Raw genomic sequence first — 24,727 nt, 5'->3', positions numbered from 1 at the left:
CACCTCGTTCTCTTTCAGGAAAGCCAGCACACTAACACATGAAAGTAATAGTTTAAAGTTTCATTTTAACGTGAGACTCGGCTCACGTTAGTATGAAATATTGAAAACAATTTGTAAAACGTAACGAAACTAACACTAACACGTTTTTGGGTAGTTATCATCGGAATTGCAAACCGAACCATTGATAACAAACCCCGGTTTAAAGTTTCTCGTGTTTTTTCTTTTTTGTTTTGTTTTATTTTATTTTTTTTTATTTTTTTACTTGTTTCTTTTTTTTTGTTTTTTGTTTTTTTGTTTCTTATATGAAATTAATTGGAAAAGTTAAATTTAGGATGATAATAATATAGGAAAGTTTTTATACTATAAATAAATTATCGCGCATACTATCGTGACTTGTTTAAATATATATATATATATATAACTTATTAATAAACAATATTAGTAGTGGTAGTAGAAAAAAAAAAGAAATAAAAATGAAATGTGAAATGGAATAAAATTTGTGTATAGAATTTTGTGGTAATTGATATTGATGAATTTTCATTTTTTTTTTTTTTTTTTTTTTTAAATTAACTGTATATTTCTATATTGAATTTTTCCATATGTATGATTTTTTTTTTTTTTTTTTTTTGTTTAATTCAAACTTCCGATATTATTTTCAAAGGTAACCGTATATTTGACGTTTTATTTTCAAATATAATTGATCGAACATTCGAATAATGTTTAATACAATTTTGATATATTTTACATGTTTCTTTTTTTTTTTTTTTTTTTTTTTTTTTTTGTTAAAATAAAACAAATTAAACCATTGTATCATAAATATAGTATCATGAATATAAAAAAAAAATATTCATAGGATAGTTTATTGTCAGAACAGAAGTAGCCCAATAATTCTTTCTTCCCCCTTTTTTCTTTCTCTCTCTCTCTCTCTTACTCTCATACTTGAATTATATTTCATCCTTGTTTATTGTGTCCCTTATTTTTTGTCTATTTTTTTTTTTTTTTTTACCATTATTCTCGCATCTAAAGTTTCACGATTCTACGAGGCGAAGAAAACAAACGTTCCAAGTGGTAAAATGAAAAGAAAAAATAAATATAGGACATGACAAACAAACAAACAAACAAATAAACAAATAAACAAATAAAACAGATAAGAAAAAAGAAAAGATAGAAAAGATAGAAAATTAAAGAATAATAAAATAAGAAAAATAAATAAAAATAAAATAAAAGACATCTAGACGTCTTCCGTAATTTTTTAACGACACGCAATTTCCTTGCTAACGAGCAACGCTTCGGTTCTTTCGAAGAAAAGGGGAAGAAAAAAAAAGAAGAAAAAAAACAACAGAAAAAAAAGGTTCTCACGTAGGAAAGAGAAAAGGTTCAGGTTCGAAGGAATATATACAGGTAGAGAAGAGAAAGAGAAAATAACTTTAACACGGTTTATTTTGTACGATGGGTAAAGGCAAGTAACGAAGATGCTGAAAGATCATTACAACGTTCTGCTGCTGTTGCTACTGCTGCCTGTTTCTAAAGGTTCCAAAAGAAAAATTAATAAAAAGTCAAATGAGAGAGAAAAAAATATATAAAGAAATAGAAAGACAAGATATTGATAAAATCAAATCAAATGAAATCACAAATAAATGACGTACCATCTCTACGATGCAAACGGATTAGAAATATCCTAACTTTTGCATTTTTTAGCAAGAAAAACTAATACGAATAGATAACGTACGATACATGTGCGAGTGTGTGTGTGTATTTTTTTTTTTTTTTTAATCTAAAATAATCAATAACAGAAGGGGGACCATATTTTCAATGAAAAATGTGAAGAAGGAAAAAAAAAAAGGACTTCTGTATAAAAGATTTAACGTACAATATGTGTTTCTTTTCTATTTTATACGGTTTGTGCAGTATAGTTATATTTCTTCTTAAGGTCTTATGATAATAATTTTTAAAATGAACAAATGATATATGAACAAAAAGACTATTTCAACCATATACAAAAGTAACCATGTGAATCTTGACATAATCCAGGTTCAATTTTTTACAGTTACTTATACATGGATAATGTGAAGATTCTTTACATGGTGATTGTGAACACATACCAAATATTTGGATGATTTTCTTATGCATAACTATTTTGGTCTATATACCAAAGTACCATGTAAATTCTGACATTATACAGTTTCGATCTTTCATGAAAATAATATACATACCTTTGTATGTATATAAATTTGTCGAAAACTTACCTGCACAACTATATCCATTCTTATGAAGTATGTATCCGTCCCTGCAGTCACATTCATACATTCCGTCGTGAAGTTCGTAACAAAGATGTTCGCAGGGTGATCTATGCCCGCATCTTCCTGAAACCAACAACGATCATTCGTTTTAAACAAACAAAAAACACAAAAAGTAATATTTGCACACATTCGACGTCAAAAGAATAAACAAACATTCCTTATAAACATCTCTAATTCTTTTTTCTTTCTATTCGTTTTTTGTTTCTTTTGTTTTAAAAATGCTAAGGTAGAAAAACTCTTACTTCTACAACTCGTAACTTTTAGAAAGTCCTTCGAGAATGGAAGAACAACTCTACCTTGAAATTCCATTCGCGCGAGATTGTATGCGTTAGGATGAAATCGAGGTGGTGGTGGTGGTGGTGGTGGTGGTGATGGTGTTGGTATCTTCAAAGAGGGAAGAAAACAAAAAGCTTGTTTTTCTCTACGAAAGCTTCGTTTCAATTCAAGAAGAAAAGGTCCTCGAAATGTTGTACGAAAAATGCTACGAAACACAACTCGAATCTTTTCAATTCTATTTACATAACTTACATATGTAATATATACTATTTTTTTTTTGTTTCTTGCGTATTTATTTTCATGAATTTTAATTAAATCATTTTCTACGATTTGATCATTTTTTGAAGTTAACTTTCATTTAAAATAAAAATGTAATTATAGGGAAAAAAGTAGAGGTTATTGTGTGTGGACGCTTATAAGCGCTTAGAAATGACGAAGTGTTTTACTCGTTAAATTTTGATAACATTTATAATAAAATATTATAAAGTAATTGTAATTAAAAAAAAAAACTGTAGGGTTATGTGTGGACGCTTATAAGCGGTCAGTTAAATTTTGAAAATATTAATATTAAAAATTTTGGCTCGAATTACAAAGAAGTAAAAAATATTATATTATATATAACAAAATTCCATTTTGTTTTTGATTAGTTTACAAAAATACACTCCTATTCAAAAGTTTTACAGTACAATATAATCTCCAAATCAATTATTATATTTCCTAATTATCAACTTGACAATATTCCACGTGATAAAAGATGATTGAACGAATAAAATACCATACATACCATAAAACCAAACAAACAACCCCAATACATGTATAATATTATTAATCATAATATTAGATTGTTCAATAAGTAAGTGTATCAAACGTTAATGCATTAAAAAAAAACACACACACACACACACATACACAGAAAAAAAGGAGACGAAAGGTATACTAAACACAATAAAAAAAAAAAAAAACAAACAAATAAAAAAAAAAGAGTAAAAAACGGGAGTGGCAAAGTGGGTGTGGCTACTAGCCAACCACACACCACCCTTCCACCCTTCCACCCTTAGAAGGGATAGACATCCCATTTTTATCCCTCTGGCTAGCGTGTTTATAAATCGTTATCCCTTATCCACCGAGGACTTATTTATAACGCAAAAGCTCGCCGCAACCGACGTTGGTCATGGCAAATTTACTTTTCCCGCGGCCCCAAAACTACTATCAAACCGTACCCCCTTTTACACCCCCCCTGTTTTTACCCCTAATACTCCATACTACACATTCTGCCCCCACAGACCATTTTAGTAAGGGAAAATTTCATAAAAGCCAATTTTATAACTTTCTCGCTAAATTTTCCAACCTCTCTCAACACCCTAACTCCAAACCCCGTATTTTTCCTCACCGCCCCCACCATCTCATCTTTCGTTTCCCGTATAACCAGTTTCCTTGGTACATTTTACTTGGGAGTGGTAATGGTGGTAGGTAACTCCTCTACCGTTGTTTCAACGTAAGAGAAAATAAGGGAATGTAATACAGGGGAATATATATATATATATATATATATTACCCTGACGCAACTCTGACGCAACCCTGACGTAACCTCCTTGTACAATTTTATTATCGTCAACGACAAAAATGACTAGCCATTTTCTTTATCTTTTTTTTCTATATATAACGTTTTCAGTTAACTTGAATTGTTTTCGTTGGACGCATATAAGCGTCCATAGTATTCCAAAGGTTCACTAATTGTTTTAAATGATATTTTCCTTTTTCTTTTTGAAGTGAAAACTTCTTTAGAATGGGAGTGATCAGAAAAGTAAATAAACGGAAACGGAGCTATGTAACGAAGCTATGAAACGGTTGCCATACTAAACAATAAGAGAAAAAGAGACAAACATAGGATTTAGACTGCGAAGGAATGAGACGGAATATAGCTATACAGTTTTTCCTATTCTTGGTCTCCTCTTTATGCTATGCTTCGTAGTTATCACTCCTGGTTGTATATGTGTGTGTCTTTTCGGAAAACACCTCACTACTTTTCGGAAAAAACCTCACTACTTTTCAAAAAACACTTCACTATTTTTCGGAAAAAAACCTCACTACTTTTCGGAAAAAACCTCACTGCTTTTCGGAAAGACCCTACGAACTTATCGGAAAAAACATCACTACTTTTCGGAAAAAACCTCACTACTTTTTGGAAAACACCTCACTACTTTTCGGAAAAAACCTCACTACTTTTCAGAAATACCCTACAGACTTTTCGGAAAAAATCTCACTACTTTTCGGAAAAAACCTCACTACTTTTCGGAAATACTATACGTACTTATCTTTTTTGAAATACACTACGGAACTTTCAGAAATACCCTATGCACTTTTCAGAAAAAACCTCTCTACTTTTCGGAAAAAACCTCACTACTTTTCAAAAAACACCTCACTATTTTTCGGAAAAAACCTCACTACTTTTCGGAAAAAAACCTCACTACTTTTCGGAAAAAACCTCACTACTTTTCAGAAATACTATACGTACTTATCTTTTTTGAAATATACTACGGAACTTTCAGAAATACCCTATGCACTTTTCGGAAAAAACCTCACTACTTTTCGGAAATACTATACGTACTTATCTTTTTTGAAATATACTACGGAACTTTCAGAAATACCCTATGCACTTTTCGGAAAGAACCTCACTACTTTTCGGAAAAAACCTCACTACTTTTCGGAAATACTATACGTACTTATCTTTTTTGAAATACACTACGGAACTTTCAAAAATACCTTATGCACTTTTCGGAAAAAAACTACAAACTTCTCGGAAGAAACTTACAAACTTTTAAAAAATAACCAAAGGATATTTTTGAAAGTTCCGTAGTGTATTTTAAAAAAGATAAGTACGTATAGTATTTCCGAAAAGTAGTGAGGTTTTTTCCGAAAAGTAGTGAGGTTTTTTCCGAAAAGTAGTGAGGTTTTTTCCGAAAAGGTTTTTTTCTCTGCTTGAATGCAAAGAGTTTTTTAGTTACCATACATTTTTTAGTTAGCAGAAGCAACTTGTCTCATTTTTTCGAATTGAGAACTTGCCTACTGTGTAATTTGTTTTGTATAATATGTTAATAAGACGTAAATTAATTTTCGAAAGTGTTAACAATATAATAATAATATTTTTATAAAGTAACAACCCTATAATTATCCTACACCTGATAATTCTGCATTCGTCTCATTCTCTCAAAACTGAGTTTTTCGAAGGTTTCACTTCTAACACATGTGATCTGTCCACATGATATTTTTCATTTATGCTTGATAGTCTTCCATTAATTTTAATTTATATTAAAAAATCGTATATTTAACAAAAAAACGTATAACATTTATAAACAAAAGAAAAAAGAAAAAACAATTTTTTTCACTACGAAATCAATGAGATTTAATATAAAAGAAAAGAAAAGGAAGACAGTATTTTCCATGAAAGGAAAATAAATGCAAAATTTTCTCATTGTCAAACTAATTAAACAATGTATGTATGTGTATTTCTGTGTGTGTTTGTGTGTGTATGTGTGTGTGTGAGAGAGAGAGAGAGAAAGGAAATTTTGCAAAGTAAAATATGACACACAGAGATCATAAAACTTTCTTACGCGACGTTCTGACACACGGCTCTTATAATTCCTCTTTCATAAGTTCTTCCTTTAAACCGTGCACCCCTTAAACTCTTACTCGACTTTATATACATATATACAGGGTGTCCCATTTATAATCGATCCACTTAAATATCTTTGAAAGTATTTCGTTGTCCATCATAGGAACAAAATGTTTTAAACAAAAGTTCAACGATTATTTGATATTTTTAATTTCTTTTCTTTTTTTTTTTTTCTTAGGTAGACTCGTCAAGATCATTCAAAAGTTAAAATTTAATTTTTTAAATAGAAAAAAATCTGGTTTTTAATTCATCAATTTATGGAAACGTTTTATTTTGTTGTATAAAAGTATTAAAAAAAAAAATTGTGAGATAAAAATTATTAATTTACAAAAGATTTGAATTTGAAAAGACTGTAAAATATTGTAGCTCATTTTGTAAAAGATAATATACTGTAAATCTTGTATAGATTTGTAGATAAACTTTGATAGATGAATTAGTATCTAAGATTATTAAAATTAAACGAAATTTCTCTTGTGACATGATTTTGATATTATAAATATGAAAAATTGACTGGAAAAATTGACTTGAAAAATTGACATATTATAGATCTATAAGTTTGATGAGAGTATTGGTAAAAGAAAATGTAATGAGAGTAAAAAAATGTACAAAACCAAATGACCTAATACAAAAGATATTTTATGCATTCAAATTGAATGATCTACTTACTATGAATAGGTAAAGGTAAATATATATAATATAATACCAATAAAATACTGATCAATATTCAAATTTAAAATATCTACTAAACTAATGATTTTCTCTCATCACAAGTACTCTGTAATATTTTTTTTTTTTTATAAAAAGAATAATAATTTGCATAAATTGATGGATTTAAAAATATATCATATGATTTTATTAAAAGAAATCAAAGGTAACTTTCATGTCAAATGAAATTTCAAATGAATAACAATCAAAAAATCTTTTGAATACTATAGGCGCATATATGCGTCCAACGGAAACAATTTATGTTTCCGTTTATTTTGTCAATAAACAAAATTCATTAACAGCACTTAATTTTTGTTAAATATACGATTTTTTAATATAAATTACAATTGTTAGAAGAATATCAAGTATAAATGAATAAAAAAAAAAAACCAAACGCGTGAGGTGAATTAATCGAAATAATTGAATTGTAGCAATAGAGTGCCATCTATTGATTCCTAACAAAATCTCGAAACTCAAATAACCTCAAAATATAATCAAACTTTAAATTAGCAATAAAAATATTTAAAAAAGTAATCCCAATAAAAAAAAAAACTAACCTATATTCTAAGTTGGTAAATATCATACGAAATAAACAAAATAATAATAATAAATAATAATAATAATAATAAATTTTTTAAGTTATAACAAAAATCATACAAAAGTAAACAAAATAATCAAATTTCAGATAGGTTGAGTAGAGTTTCAAAGTTCATCGCAAACCAATAATATCATACTGAATTTATATATATAGCTGTATATATATATATATATAGGTATAGACATCCTTAATATAAACGTCATTTCCTGCCTTAGTGATCTTTGTAAAAGCGATAGTGGAATACGTTAAACTCGCGTATTATTCTATCCTTTGCCGCACGATCGATCTCCAATGCAGCCTATCACGCATGTGCAACGTACCAACGGGATTCTGTAAATTGGCCATGTAATCAAGTTGTACATTGGCCTGTACAATAATCCGAATACTATATATACCATGTCTCCGGTTCTTCACTATGCATCTACCTTTACCTTTACGACCACCACCACCACCAGCACCACCAGTACCACGAACCCAACCCTCTTTTGCTTATCATTGGGCTAGACGAGGGGGGATGGGTGGAAGAGAAAGAGGAAGGAAGGAAGTAAAAGGGGTGGGGAAGGGGCTTGAAGAAAAGGGGATGAGCATTTATCGAACGGTACGACGAAAGACGAGAGTTCCTGGTAATATCTCAACCCCCCTCACCCTCACCCACACCCCAACCCTCATTCTCATCCTACTACTCTGCCTTCCTCTTCTTTTACTCTTTATTCTCGTCCTTATCCTTACTCATCCTTGGATGCTCTCTTTCCCTCTTTTTTTTTTTTCTTATTTTGCTTTACTTTTTTCTTGACTTCCCTTCTTTTCTTTTTTTTTCTTTTTCTATTTTTATTTTCTTTTTTTTTTTTTTTGAATCATACCATCTCGAGCGGGATAACTGCGTTAGTTGCTACTAACGGGCTAGGTGCGATTCATTATTTTTAGACAATGGCGTTTAAAGAAGGATATCTAAAGTAAAAATAAATGGATAAAAAACGACAAGAAAAAATATTATATATATATATATAAAGATCTTTCAGAGTGAAATAAAAAAATATGCATGAATGAAATGGTTATTGAGAAGGTAAAAGTGGATTACAAAATGAAAACGAGATGACATTTCTTTAAAAAAAGAAAATATAATTAAAAACCTGAAAAAAAACGTAAAATAATTGAATTGTAATACAACACCATCTATCGAAAAATTACAGAACCTAGAGACTTAAGTAAAATTTTGATTTAATTTAATTCTAAATTATTTAGTAATTTATAGCAACTCATAAAATAATAATACCACGAAAAAATATAAAAATTAAGGTTAGGTTAAGTCGTACGTAAATCTGGAGAAAAAAACCTGAAAAAACATCGGAAAAAAACCTGAAAAAATTGAATTGTAAAACACTGCTATCTATCGAAAACTTACAATAACTAAACACCTACATAACTCCACACTAATAAATCCTTAAATTAGCAATAAAATTAAAAATAAATTTCCTTAAAATTGATTCAGTAATTTCGAAATTCATTGGAAACCAACAATGTGACTCTACATATATATATATATTGTTTCAAAATCCAAGCTTACAAAAAGCTCAAATAAATCGGCTTTTGGACACACCTTGAACAAAAAGAAAATATCTAAAAAATATCAGGATTTTGTACTTTTGTTATTTCCTATCTGATATAACAATCCCAGTGAAGTAACCGGTTACAGTTGGGTCAACCCTTTACATACCTTTATATACCTATACAATATATATATATAAAGGAACATACTTTGTCGTTCATATCTCGGTTTCATATAGGAAACGTAATATTTCACTCTCTTGTGTCTCTGATCCTTTCCCCAGTCTTCTGCAGCCCACACCCCTTACCTCATCCACCCATTTTCCTTCCTTGATATACCAATCCCTTTTCCCAACCCTTTTCCTTTGAACGTTTTCAACCCCATGGTCATATCGTATATCTATTCTCATCTTTCCCCCAAACCACTCATCCCTTTTACAATTCCGGGAGGACACAACAATAGATTGGAATGGGAAGGGAGGGGGTTGGAGTGGGGTGGGGGGGACTGTTGTGGACCAATAATTTCCAGGTATAGTGTTTCAAACCTAGGCAAACATTTAAAATCTGGCCAAAGACCCAACGATTCTTGGCATACCAGAGATGATCAGAGGTGGGTTTGATTATTGTTATTGTTGTTGTTGTTGTTGTTCTACTAGCCAGTTCTAGTTGGAAATTATTGTTGGATTCTATAACAATAGGTCAAGCAACTATCATGCATTTCAAATGAAACATATATATATATATAGAGAAAGAGAGATAGATGAAGTTGAGGTATTTTAGGTGTCGCTTATAACCGGCGCAAACGAAAGTAACATCCTGCTGTTGCTATTACCATTACCACCACCATATATAATGTAATTTATCTTTATTAGCATGTGTCGGGGTCTCGCACAAATCCGACGGCAGACGAGTTTATTTTAACGATGTTACACATACAAACATAATTTCCATTTTATGGTTTTCAAATATATTGGATTAATGATCGTTTGCATTATATAATAAAGATTATTATTATTATTATTATTATTATTTTCCTAATGCATTTTCTTCGAGATAAACAAAGATAATAAGAACAAATAATTATCTAAATTAAATTTGTTTATCATATTATGAACGATGACATTTTTATTTAAACCTGAAGGATTTTATTTTCAATGTTAATCAATTTTGATCACAAAAAAAAGAAGAAAAATAGAAAGAAGAACATTGTGATAAGCGCATATATGCGTCCTCATTCTACTTATACCGTATTAATTAGGCGCATATATGCGTCCTCAGTCTACATATATTGTATTCATTGGGCGCATATATGCGCCCATGTCGTTCAAAGATTAGTTTAAAGTACGAGATATTATGCTTTAATGTTTTAGAACAGTTTTGTAAGAGAGTATTAGTGAAATTATGTATATAAGTGTATATATATATATGAGAGACATAATCGTGAAGTTATGTGTAGGTTAGAAGACAACAGGTCCATGTCTGAAAGCTTCCGAGGTCAACAGGTAGTCTTCGATAGAAAGCACAGAGACCGAATAGAGGTGAGGGCTCTTTTGTGAAGTCTATAAAAACATTGTATGTCGCTTGAAAAATCGATCCGTTTTAAATTGCCGATCCCCTTTCATTTTTTTTTTTTTTTTTTAATATTTTCCACACATTCGTTAAAAAAAAAAAAAAGGAAAGAAAGAAAGAAAACATTTGAAAAATCATTTTAATCCATTTAATACAGGTTATATACATTACATTCATTTATCGATCGAATTCTAATTGAAACACGAGAACAGGGACGTATTTTTAGGGGTGCAAAGGGATAACGCACAGTAGATAAAGAAAAAAAAATTAATTATGATTGGATGTTGCGAAAAGGAGTGTAAGGGTTGAAGGGATAACGCACAGTAGATAAAGAAAAAAACAATTAATTATGATTGGATGTTGAAAAGGGTGTGGGGTGTTAAAAAAAAAAAAGGAAATTGAGGGTTGGTTGAGTTTAAAATCGTGAAAGGTCTTCTTCAGAAGCCTGACAGCTTTTTATAAGAGAACGACGTAGTTGAAAATTAGGGGAATACGTAAAAAGGGTTAAAGGGTTGGAATTGAAGAAGACTACAAGGGGTGAAAAGTCAAAGTTCTCTTCTATGGGATGGAGGAATGGGGGATGGGGGCCACTTCGGATATCTTCTCATGGCTTTTCAACTGTTTCAAACGCATTTGCGTGTGTGTGGTGTGGTGTGGTGTGTTTTACCTTTCACTGGGTATATTCAAGTAACCCCCGTAAAACGAGGACGTTGACGAGGGATAAATTTTCTTGTCCGTTCGATTTACTTCACTCTGATCCATAAGGAATAAACTTGACTACTTTCCATCGTAATTCACCACAAAGGGAATATCTTTTAGTCAATTTAATAACCTTGAAATTCTCTTTTGCAATTTTTAATATACAGCTGGAATGTGCAGATAGGGGATAGGGGATTAAGGGTTCAGTATAGGATTCTTGTTTTAAATGAATAACGATAGAGAATAAACGAAGAATTATTTTGTGCAAATTCATCAAGAATATTTTGATCAGACTTTGAGATTAATTTTCATAATTAATTATTTTCAATTTTGTTTAATTATAAATCATATAAAATAAATGATTTTATAAATTATTAGAAAATAAATTGAGTTTTATAACAATAAATGTATAATCTATCAATCATAATTTAACATGAATAAAATTATCATTCTAGTTTGTAGTCAAAAAGTTCATTTATTTTGATAATTAATTATTTCAAATTGTTCTTCATTATAAATCATATAAAATTAAAAAAATTAAATAAATGAATTTATAATTTATTAGAAAATAAATTGAGTTAACAATAAATGTATTATTTTATATGTATATAGACATATAGGGTTGCGTATCAGGGTTGCATCGGGGTTTTGACATGATTGTGTCTTGGTTTTGCCATTGTTATGTCGGGGTTTTGCCATTGTTGTGTCGGGGTTTTGCCATGGTTGTGTCGGGGTTTTGCCATAGTTGCGTCAGGGTTTTGCCATAGTTACGTCAAGATTTTGTGGAGGTTTTGCCATGGTTGTGTCTTGATTTTGCCATTGTTGTGTCGGGGTTTTGCTATAGTTGCGTCGGAGTTTTGCCATAGTTTCGTCGGGGTTTGCTTTAGTTGCATCAGGGTTGTGTCAGGGCTTCGTCAGGGTTTTGCTAATGTTTCGTATGGGTTTTGCCATAGTTACATTAGGATTTTGTCGAGTTTTTGCCATAGATCTATTAGAATTTTGTCGAGGTTTTGCCATGGTTGCATCGTGGTTTCGCCCTGGTTGCTTCAGGGTTGCGTCGGGGGTTTGTCAGGGTTGCGACGGGATTTTGACAAGGTTGTTTCAGGATTTTGACTTGGTTGTGTCGAGGTTTTGCTATGTTTATGTCGGGGTTCTACCATAGTTGCGTCAGGGTTGCGTCATGGTTTTGCTAATGTTTCGTCAGGGTTTTGCCAAAGTTTCATTAGGATCTTATCGATGTTTTGCTATGGTTGCATCGTTGTTTCGCCATGGTTGCGTCAGGGTTGCGTCGGGATTTTGACATGGTTGTGTCAGGATTTTGACTTGGTTATGTCGAGGTTTTGCTATGGTTGTGTCAAGGTTGCTTTAGGTTTGCGTCATGGTTGCGTTATTGTTGTGTCAAGTATATATTTATATATAATAACGCTTAAACCCTTAAAATAGTACTCGTTTAAAAAAATAGAGTAACCACAACAAAGTATGTTCCCTTATATAAAAATAATTAACCTTGCAGCCTTAAAATAACACAAATATTTTTAAATGTTCAATGTTTAAAAAATAAAACAATTATCTCGCTCAAAAAATATATATACTATATACAAGAAAATAATTTACCTTGAAAAGCAGCTTCAAAGGTTGTCTTCTCATCGACAGGATTCTGTCCAAGGACGACGGCAATAGCAAGGTAGCCGAGAATCATGATAATCTGACGACTACGACAAATCCTTGCCATAGTCCACGGTTAAACATGCACGTCCCTTGTTTTTTTAAACTACAATCGATCCCTTTTCTTCCTCCCTTAGTTTCCTCCCTTATCCACTTCTTCCTTTATTTATTTATTTATTTATTTATTTATTCCTCCAGTAAACTCTCGTTGAGACGATTTGAGACGGTGCTTTTTTAAAAACACACTCTGAAAGAGAGGAGGAGGAGTAGAAGGAGTAGGATGGGGTGGTTGTGGAAGTGGAGGTGGAGGAGGTGTTAGCTAACGCTTTGCAAAACTTTTCCTTATTTTTTATTTTATTTTCCTTCTTCTTCTTCTTCTTCTTCTTCTTCTTCTTCTCTCTTTGTTTCTTACACTCTCTTTCGGGTGCCTTTCAGCAACCCACGTTCTTTAAGTTTTTTCTTCTTCTTCTTCCTCTTCTTCTTCTTATTTCTTTTTATTCTTATTTTTTGCACTATAGTAACCGTGACTCTTGTCCGATCTTCTACTTCTACTTCTTATTCTTCTTTTTATTCTTCTACTTGAATTTCTTGTTCTTCACAGTGTAAAATATCCGTCTAGGAAAACATGGTTGCAGTTAGACATAGAAAGAAACAGAAATGAAGGCTTAGTAGTGGTGGTTGTGGGGTTTGGGAAAGAAAGGGTAGGAATGTAGGAAAAACACACACAACGTACACACTCACACAAATATTTCATATATATATATATATTAAAAAAAATTAACAACAACGAGCACGTATACACGAAAACACAGCACACGTGTCCTTGAGGACACCTTTTCTTTCTTCTTCCTTCTTTCTTCTTCTTTCTTCGGTTTTTTATTTTTTTTTATTCTTGTTTATCTTCTATCTCTTTCTTTTTCTATCTCCTTTGGACTTTAAGTCACTAGGGTCGAGTGTCTCGAAGGGAAACCGTGTAACGTCGATCGAAACTCTTTAAACCTGCGAACCAATACGAGATCGTGTCAAGTGGACGGTTCTTTCCCCACTTTTTTTCACACACCCCACCTTTCCCACCCCCCCCTCTCTCTCTCTCTCTCTCTCTCTCTCTCTCTCTCACCCACTCACTCTTTGTATTATTCTACAATAGAATCAAAGAAAGAAAGAAATAGATATATAGGTAGTAAGTAAAAGAAGTGAGAAAATAAAAAGGGATGATCTTAAAGCAATAATTTCTTGCGTTTTTACGTTAATACCACAATTAAAATGGAATACATAAAATAATAATACAGGAAAAAGTATTAAAAAGTAAGGTTAGTTTTGTCGTATGAAAATCTGTAAAAAAAAAAACCTGAAAAAAATCTGAAAAAAACCTGAAAAAATTGAATTATAAATTAACGCCATCTATTGAATACTAACCAGAACTTGGAGGAATTAAGTAAACTATAAATATATATATAATAAATCCTTAAGTTAGCAATAAAAACTAAAAATAATCGCGATAATTAATTACGTATTATTTTGTATGTAATTATAATTTACTATATAGTTTAGAATAATATTAAATCAACGTTCAATAGATGGCACTGTATTACAATTCAAGTATTTCGATATATTCATGTTATACGTTGTTCTAACTTTACATTTTATATTTTTTCCTGTATTATTGTTTTATATATTCTATTCTAATTATGGTATTATTTTGTATGTTGTTATAATTTACTAAATAATTTATTATTATAATATTATATTTTAGCATCCTAGTATACCAATATATACATTCTAATTAGAATCACGTGTAAAATAATTTATATGTATTTACGGTGTTTATATTTTCTATTAAAACAATTAATAATCTGTTGGTGTAATTTAAAAAAGATAGACAAAAATATAAAATAACATGTACTATACATATATATATATATATATATATGTATATAAACCCTTATATAATATATAAGAGTGCTCGAGAATGAGAAAGAAAGCACGAAAGAAAGAAAGGTAGGAAGAAAGAGATACAAAGTGGATATTAACCATCCCGTCGAAAGCTCTTATCTTAAGAAAGGTATGACATATGTACAAGTATGTCTCTTATACGTTTATATATATATATATGTATGTGTGAGTGAGTGTTCAGTCTGAATCGTAAGATTGTTAACCCTTTGAACTTCTAAGTCGAGTCTGTCTCAACATCAATTTGCTTCACAGGTATATTATTATTATTATACTACAATATTTCAGTGTGTTGATTGTAACTCAACATTGTTCCAAGTGATATTATTATTATTATTATTATTATTATTATTATTATTATTATTATTATTGTTTTCATAATAATTATTATATATTATTACGAATATCGTCATTTCCTTTGAAGTAGACGTATATTTGTATGGTGTTGCATTAATTTCTATGAATCTGTTTGTAATTTATTAAAAATTAATTTAAATATAACACACACACACATATATATATATATAGAACAGTTTTTTTTTTATAATAAAAATATTATATTTAATTCTATTAAATATTAATAATTTAATTTCAATTTTATTTCAAAAATTAAAACTAAACGAAATGTAAACGAAACAAATTGAATTCTTCCAATCGTTTCGAGATATTTAAAAAAAAAATATATATATATTAACTTCAGAATATCATTGATCTAATACAATTGTTTATTAGGGTGGGGGAGGGGGGGGGGTAGGGGGCAGGGAGGGAAGGATAATTTTGTAATAAAAACAAAAATCATCGAACCAAATACAATGAATTTAATATCAAGCAAAAAAAATTAAAACTAAACGTAATTTAAATAAAAATAAATTCGATTCTTTCAATCATTCCAAGATGTTTACAAAAAAAATATATATATATATATATTAACTTAAGAATTTCATGGAACTAATCAAATGATTTATTAGAAATAATTTAAAAAAACAAACACACACACACACACAAAAAGTATTAAACAAAATACAATTAATTTAATTTCAAAGAAAACACCTAAAACGTAAACGAAATAAATTGAATTATTTCAATCGTTCTAAGATGTTTAAAAAAATATATATATATATATTGTAAAAATACGACACGACACGACGTAAAATTGTTGAAATTTTATAAAAAAGAAAAAAAAAGAAGGAATAAAATAAAGTCGAATGAAGCAAAAAAAAAAGAAATAAATATGGAAGAATTGAACGAGTGTAAAAACTGTTACGAACGAGAGTTGTTATCGAACCATTGTCGATCATCCGACTCCGAAACCTGAAAGAGAATCAACACCAACACACACACACACACGTACACATACACATACATACAAAAATAATCTAAAAAAGTAAAAAAAAGGGTTTAAAAAGCGGAAAGATAATTCTTCTCCCGGCCCATTTATTCTCTCGACTATTATTTAAAATGTCTAATGAAAGCACAAGCGTGACGCTTTTTCAACGATTACGTTTCTATCTTTCTTTCTCTCACTAACAAACACAAACTCACACATGCATATACGAGTATATATATATACATATGTGCACATGCACAGGTGTTGTATACAAGTAAACGTACAGTTACTCGGTTTGCTCATTTTACCATAATAACAATAATTAAGCAAACAATTTATTTTTATCTTTACCATCCCTTTTCACCCCTCACCCTTCATCCTTCATCCTTCTTCTTTTTATGGTCTTTTTTTTTTCTTTCTTCTTTCTTTCTTTCATTTCTTTATAAATTTTCGTTTAAATTTTGCAAGTAACAATAGTGAAATAATAATAATAATAATAATAATAATAATAGAAATTTTTTATAATTTTACTATACTGTCCCTTTAACAATTTATTTTTATATTTTATACACCCTTCCTACCCCCAACCCTCCTTTTTTTATTTGTTTTTTTTTATTAATTTACTTTCATTTCTATTCTCATTTCTGTTTTTAAGTTTGCAAGTAACAGAAATAAAATAATAATAATAATAAATAAATACTATTTCCCTTAAGAATTTATTTTTATATTTTACACCCTTCCTTCCTATCCCTCACCCTTTCATAATTATTTTTCTATTTTTTTTTTTTTTATTAACTTTTATTCTTTCATTTCTCTCTCTTCTCACTTCCAGTTAAATTTGCAAACAATAATTTGTAAAAACAAATTAATACAAATGTTTTACAATTTTACTATTGTAAAATTCATCCCCATTTTCAAATGCATTTAAAATGAAAATCTGAAATAATATAAATTATTCTCACTATAACTATTACTATTATTACTATTACTACTATTGTAATTAAAGAAACTTTACTTTACTTTACTTTACTTAACTTTACTTTACTTTACTTTCTATTTCTTTCTATTTCTTTTTTTTTTTATTTTTTTTTCCTTCCTTTTTTTTTTTTCCTCTGACAGAAGTTAATCGGATCGTTGGGTAATTAACTTGCAATTTATTTTATTGCTTTTTCCTTTAATGATGACGATAATTAAAATAAACGCTTGTATTTTCTCTCTCTCTCTCTTTCTTTTTTTTTTTTTTTTTTTTTTATCGAATGGTCGAATCACCGTGTTTTTTTTTTTTTATTCTTTTTTATTCTTTTTTATTTTACCCTTAATTATAATCCTTGAGATTAATGATCCTGAAAATGACCTGTCCTTATGTTAGATGAAAGTAACACGATACATCCCCTTCACTTCACCCCTTTTTTATGCTTCTGATACTCTTTATGATACTCTTATCATGATCCAAACAATTTTTCAATGAATATTTTACTTTCCATCGGGTTAACAAAATACAAAATGAAAAGTTGGAACAGAAAAAAAAATAAAATAAAATATATACATTGACCCTTTGAATGTTGAACACTTTCAAGTAAAATCTTATGTAGGAACGGAATAATTTATTAACCAGTTAAGTGTGTTCAACGTGTATACACGTCGGACCAAATCTCTACTAAAGTGCGTTTGACGTGTATACTCGTCGTGTAAAATAACAAAATTTGCAATCAAATAATATTGCGATTATAAATTAAGAGATATAAAGTATCCTATCTTTCAAGTTGGATGAAATTGCACAGAGTGTGTTAAATTTTATTAAAATCGGTTTAAAGGTTTAGGAATCCATTGCGGACAAACAACGTGACTCGTAATTTATATATATTTAATAATGAAATATAAGTAATTTTTACCAAACGTATATATGCGTCCATAACACTCGAAAGGGTTTAAGGTATTCTATAAAAAAAAAAGTAATTTGCAAAAAGGTTTTTTCCAAAAATAATTACTCGATAAATAAATGTACTGTATAAAAATAATAACTAATAATAAATAAAATCAATGTTTAGAAGTGTCACTTCGTCAAAGGAAAACCTTGAGAATCATTTATATATATATATGTGTGTGTGTGTGTGTGTGAATTTATGCGTGGTGGTATTAAAACATGCTCCAATAAGTGTCCACGTGTGACATTTTATTGACATTTTGCACGTATTCTCGAAAGATTAAAATATATATATGTGTTTGTATGTGTAGGTGAGAAATTAAACGTTTAAGGGGGTTTGCCAAAGCGACGGTTTGTAATTATGGTGTCTTACACCATATTTTAAAATGGATTTTTGAAGAAATAAAATTGTATAATAGTGAAATGTAAAATAATTGATTAAAGACTATAAATAGATTTGATTTTAACTTATTAATAATTATTAAATGAGAAACTTTGTCAAGTTATATGACGTATTTTATTATAATCTCTAAACATACTCATATACATGTATATATGCTCCTGCATGTATATAAATATATATATAAATGTATATAAATGTTTATAATGAAGAATGAGAGTAAATAGTGGTTAACAATTTTATAAAAATAATTTGAAAGTAAAGAATTGAAAAGTCATTTAGAAAAAAATTAATTAACATTACTATTGATTCTCGTTTGTAATTGTAATAATTTTTAAATAAACAAATCAATAAATATTAATAGAAAAATTAAGAGAAATGAACTAAAATAGTGTGAACAATTTTATAAAAATAATTTGAATCTAAGTAATTGAAAAATCATATAAAAAAAAGAAGTAATGCATTATTTATTTTAATTGTAGCCTACATGAATTGTGTCTAGTAATTGTAGTAATTTTTAAATAAACAAATAACTTAAATAAATAGAAAAATTAAAAGAAATAAAAGAAAATAGTGTAAACAATTATTATAAAAATAATTTGAACCGAGGGAATGAAAAAATCATTTAGAAAAAAATTATAATATAAATTGTTATTATATCTTTTTGATAATTATTTAATTTTTAAATAAACAAATCAATGAATACAAATAGAAAAATCGAAAGAAATGAATTTAAAATAGTGTAAACAATTTTATAAAAATAATTTCAATCTAAGTAATTGAAAGATCATACAGAAACAAATGTTTATGTATTATTTATTTTAATTGTAGTGTATATTAATTGTGTCTAGTAATTTTAGTAATTTTTAAATAAACAAATCAATGAATATAAATAAAAAAAAATAAAAAAGAAATGAAAGAAAATATTGTGAACAATTTTATAAAAAATAATTTGAATCTAAATAATTGAAAAATCATATGAAAAAAAAAAAAATTAATAAACAACACTATTAATTCTCATCTGTCATTCTAGTGATTTTTAAATAAACAAATCAACGAACATAAATAGAAAAAAAAAACAGAAACAAAAAATGATGTGTTAACAATTTTATAAAAAATAATTTGAATCTAAGTAATTGACAAATCATATACAAAATAATTAATAAACATTACTATTGATTCTCGTCTGTCATTCTAGTGATTTTTAAATAAACAAATCAACGAACATAAATAGAAAAAAAAAACAGAAACAAAAAATGATGTGTTAACAATTTTATAAAAATATTTTCAAAAATTCAGGAAAAAGTAAAGTAATGCATTGCTATAAATTCTCATCTGTAATTGTCTGAATTTGTAATAAACAAAAAAAAAAGAACAAAATAAAAAACAACAAAAAATCAACGAATATAATAAATAATAAAAATAATTTATAATAAATTACGATAATTGAAAATTCATGTAGAAACTTAATTAATATACATTATTATTAATTATCATTGGTAATTCTCATAATTTTGAAATAAACTAAAAACGCAATAACAACAACAACAACAGCAAAACAAATCAACGAATATTATAAATAATAATAATAATAAAAAAAGTGAAATAAATAAAAAAAAAGTAACATGAGTATTCGTTATTCCATTACAAACGGAATATTAATATTCGTTATACCGTCGGTGTGTTACAAAAAAAATCGATCTACATATATACTTTCATACATATTACATTTATACACATATACATACATATATATATAAAAAAAAAAAAGAGAAAGAAAATATGAAAGAGTAGAGGAGAAATAAAAATGAACAAACATCAAAAAGAATACAAAAAAAAAAAAAATTAGAAAAAATACAAATTCGAATTTGCTAGACGAACTGAAATAAAAGAATCAACATTTCAAATACATACTCACATTCACACACACACACACACATATTTACACATGTACGAATAGTAGTTTAAAGATGAACGTATGTGTGTAACTGTTGATTCTTATCCTTGTGTATAAATCAATATATTCTAACTTTCTTAAAACTATTTGATTTTATTTAAAAGATCAACTTAACTAACAAAAGTTAGCCTTTTATTGAATTAGCCCTTCTTTAGCCCTTATCCTAAAAACTTACGAAAGAAGATATAAAAAAGAACAGCATCGTGAAGGTTACTCTTTAACTTGTATAACACAATACTAACCCTAAACTATTGAAGATTTACATTAAAAATACTAAACAAAGGGAATACGTTTACAACCCCATCTTTTTCTCAAACACTTTTACATTAATAAAAATTAAAGAAGGTTGTACACGTTTTTCAATGTCATGGTGTTAGAATTAATCTTCATATTAGTTAGTATTATTAGGGTTGAATCAAAGGTTGATACGTTTTATTTTTATTTTCAATTATAATCAACCCTTTGAACGCAAATTTTTATTTTAAATTTGTTCCTTAGCAATTACTAAATGATTTTAAATTTGTCTTATTAATACAGTTATATAATTAAAAACTATAACCATTTAAATATAAATAAATAAATAAATTAATTAATTCAATTAAATATCTATTTGTATTTATTATAGTATTTTGTAGTTTTCAAATCTATGATTATTAATTTTAAAATAAAAACAATATTTATACAATAAATTAATTAACATTTAAAATAAAAACCGATGTCAACTAACAACAGTTCAATTCAAATTATTTTTATATTCAATCCATTGAATTCAAATGTTTATTTTAAATTTGTTTTTTTTTTTTTTTTTACAAATTACTCAATGGTTTTTCACTTAATTTTATTTGTAATTTATTTCAATTAAAAACTATAACAATTTAAATATAAATAAATACATAAATAAATAAATTCAAATAAATATCTATTTTTATTTATTACTGTATTTTGTAGATTTCAAGTCTATAATTATTAATTTTTAAATTAATTAACATTTATAAAATAAAAACTAATGTCAAGTCACACTAAGAAACATAAAAAGTGCAAAGGGGTTGAAATATTTCCAAAGCACATTTTATCCAATAAAAAAAAAAAATAAACAATTTCCATTATGCAATTTATAAAATAATTACCAACACAACAAACACCCATGAATTCTTGATTCACCCCTAATAATACAATTATAAAACAAAACAAAATAACAAAAGTATACAATAGAAACACTTGTACGAATGATGTGTAAAAAAAGAAAAAGGAACGGGGTTGAAATATGCAAAGAAGAAATGAAATAAGGGTGAAAAACGTAAAAGGAATGAAATAAAAAAGGGGAAAAACAAATTGTTAAATTAACTATGAACAATTTCTTCGATTCTATTCACACTCAAGAGAGAGAGAGAGAGAGAGAGAGAGAAAGAGAAAGAGACACTCACTTACTCACACACAAATACACACACGCACAATCGATTCCTGTTGTTCAACTCGTTGGGGAGAAGAGAAAAAGCTCGCGTGTAGGAAACACATCAAAAGTAAAGGGAAAGAAAGTGCAACAGAGATAGAAATAGAATGAAAGAACAGAAGAAGGGTTGTAGTGGGGGGGAGTGTAGTAAAGTAACAAACACACACACACACACTTACGATGACGAACGGGATAGGAAAAAATGCGTAGAATCAAACTAATTGAAAAAATGATTGGATTTGACTAGAAAAAAAAAAAAAGTGTCATTGACACATACACGTTAACTCACGCACATACACACATGCGCGTTGAACTCTACTTCTTCTTCTTCTTCTTCTTCTTCTACTACTTCTTCTTCTTATTCTTCTTTCACTTCCTATTCGTTATTCCATCTAGGTAACTATATATATATATATATATATATATATATATATATATATATAATATAATTTACTATACTTTTTGTAGATTCCAAAAACTTGGATCAAAAGTAACGTGAATTGATATGGAAACCGTGTTAACAGTGTAAAGGGTTCCCAAGAGGTAGGACAGAGTACGAACAGAGTACGAACAGAGTACGAACAGATCTTGTACGCGTACAGGTAAAGGTAGACACAACTAGACAGATAGACAGACAGACGGACAGGTAGATACACCAGGTAAAGTAGACACCAAATGTTGCAATACTTTTATGTGTGACTGTAATGTAAGATGAGAATTTAACTAAACACCCTTGATGTTAAACTTACATATACACACACATACATATACATATTATATATATATATATATATATATATATATCAAATGTTTGATAGAATATACGTATTATCCGTGTACCTGTCTGTCCTATTAGTTTGTAAATGTGAATGAGAGAATATGTGAGTGTATGTGTATTTTAGAATGAGAATGTGTGTGTGAGAGGGAGAGAGAGAGAGAGAGAGAAGAAAAAGGAGAATGAACGAGAGACACCGATCGTAAAACGTGAGAGAGCAACGCGGCTTCCGCCGACGACGCCGGCCGGTGCTTCCAATCGAACTGAGGGGGTTGGTTGACGGTGGCGCCGCCGAGGGACGCTGAAATACGCCGTGTGGAATGCGTCACGAGTACCACCACCACTACTCCCCACTCCTAACTCCACAACGAGTCTCCCACCACTCTCCTCTGCTCCCCGCCACTGCCAATCCCCACCACTGGCAGCCGAGTATCCCCACCACTACCCCCGCCCCACCACCATTACCACCACCGGCAACTTTGCCTTCGATCGGTCGCCATATTTCTTTTGCCCCTGCGTTTATTATACTACCCCCGAAAACGACCTTCTCTCTTCCAGGCCATCCAATCAGGTGGGAAGGGTGGCGCAGGGGCTGAGGGGGGAGGAGGGGGGCGGTGGCGGCTAGGAAAAGGGGCTGAGGGTAGGGTGAGAATTCCCTGGACGGAAACCACCTCACCTCACCTCACCTCACCTCTTTCCTTCGGACTCTCGTTTTTTTTTTCTTCTCTTCTACGATTTCTTCATCCCCCCAATCCCCAACCCCCACTCCCACCCCAACCATCTCTTTTTCTTTCTTTCTTTCTTTCTATTTTCGATAAGCCTTTATTGGTTTACGCACTTCTTCCTACTTTCAACGTGCTACTAGTTTTTTTTTTCTCTTTTTTTTTGTTTTTTTATTCTCTTTGGTCTTTTTTTTATTTTATTTGTTTTTTTTTTTTGTTTTATCGATAAGAATTTGTAGAGAAAAATCTATAAACCAACTCACCTAACCAACTCGTTGGCTTTCAAATCGAACTATAGAAAAGTCAAAGAATTGGAATAAGTATGGAAAGCATCACCCCACCCCTATCTATTTACGTGCTTTGACTGTAAAATATATATTTGACTATTTTCTTGTTTTTTTATTGTTGTTGTTATTGTAGTAATATCTTTTCTTGATTCACAATTCAGAAGACTAGCTGACTTTATTTTTCTTATTCATTTTTTTTTATTCTACTGTTGAACTGACAACAACTTACCCCTACCTATCCACCCTCTTAGACTATCGCACAACAACCCCTTTTCTTTAGATATATATATATATGTATGTATATATATCTTTCTTTATTTCTCTATGAGAACATCTGCTACACCTGTGGTCTTTTCTAACCCCCCACTCTGTCTTTCTAGAACCCCCACATCACCCACCTACCCCATCCCACTTTTCCTAGTCACTATTTTCTACGTACTATGTTGTGTTTGTTTCAGTTTCTCTTTGTGCAATACTCTCTCTTTCTCTCTCTCTCTCTCTCTCTCTCTCTCTCTCTCTCTCTCTGAAGCACTCAGCTTGGTGCTTCTGTAAAAGGATTCGTTCATGCGAACCCTTTTGTTACTTTTCAAGATACAATTATGCGAATATCTGTTATACATATGCTCTTCTACTTACATATCTATATATATATATATATATATATATATATATATATATATATTTGTATATGTGTGTACAATGTGTAACTATTTCAACACGCGTGCATAATTTTTAATTATTAAAATATAATAAAAGCCACTTATTATGTAAAAATGTTCTTAGTAAATTAATTTATTATTTTTTACAAACAAAAAATTTCATTCAATTGTGGTATTCTAATTTTGTTTTTGTTTTTTTTTTCTGTACACGTGAATAAGTTAGAAATAAAATTCAAAATACTCTTG

The 24,727-nt window shown here is 29.3% G+C and overlaps 1 protein-coding gene across 17 annotated transcripts in view; it reads right to left on the bottom strand.

The window, feature by feature from the left end:
• LOC107071577 (EGF like, fibronectin type III and laminin G domains protein pikachurin) overlaps window positions 1-23,137 on the bottom strand; it is a 60,883-nt gene extending 37,746 nt beyond the window's left edge. The window contains exons 1-4 of one of the 17 annotated variants that reach the window (XM_089171842.1): window positions 23,011-23,137; window positions 22,316-22,438; window positions 12,980-14,029; window positions 2,247-2,363 (exon numbers count right to left, since the gene is read on the bottom strand). In XM_089171842.1, the coding sequence (XP_089027968.1) occupies window positions 2,247-2,363; window positions 12,980-13,097 (235 nt within the window). In that variant the 5' untranslated portion in view covers window positions 13,098-14,029; window positions 22,316-22,438; window positions 23,011-23,137. Of the gene's footprint in view, window positions 1-2,246; window positions 2,364-12,979; window positions 14,030-22,012; window positions 22,242-22,315; window positions 22,445-22,878 lie in introns of those variants that run through there. The other 16 variants (XM_089171855.1, XM_089171848.1, XM_089171847.1 and 13 more) reach the window with 16 other exon arrangements.
• Between the last annotated feature and the right edge of the window lie 1,590 nt (window positions 23,138-24,727).

The sequence above is a fragment of the Polistes dominula genome, unplaced genomic scaffold (assembly GCF_049000335.1).
Source record: "Polistes dominula isolate Pdom_NZ unplaced genomic scaffold, Pdom_raw_medaka contig_84, whole genome shotgun sequence".
Taxonomy (NCBI): Eukaryota; Metazoa; Arthropoda; class Insecta; order Hymenoptera; family Vespidae; genus Polistes; species Polistes dominula.
The sequence above is the reverse complement of the archived record's forward strand: the minus strand, read 5'-3'. Positions and strand labels throughout refer to the sequence as shown.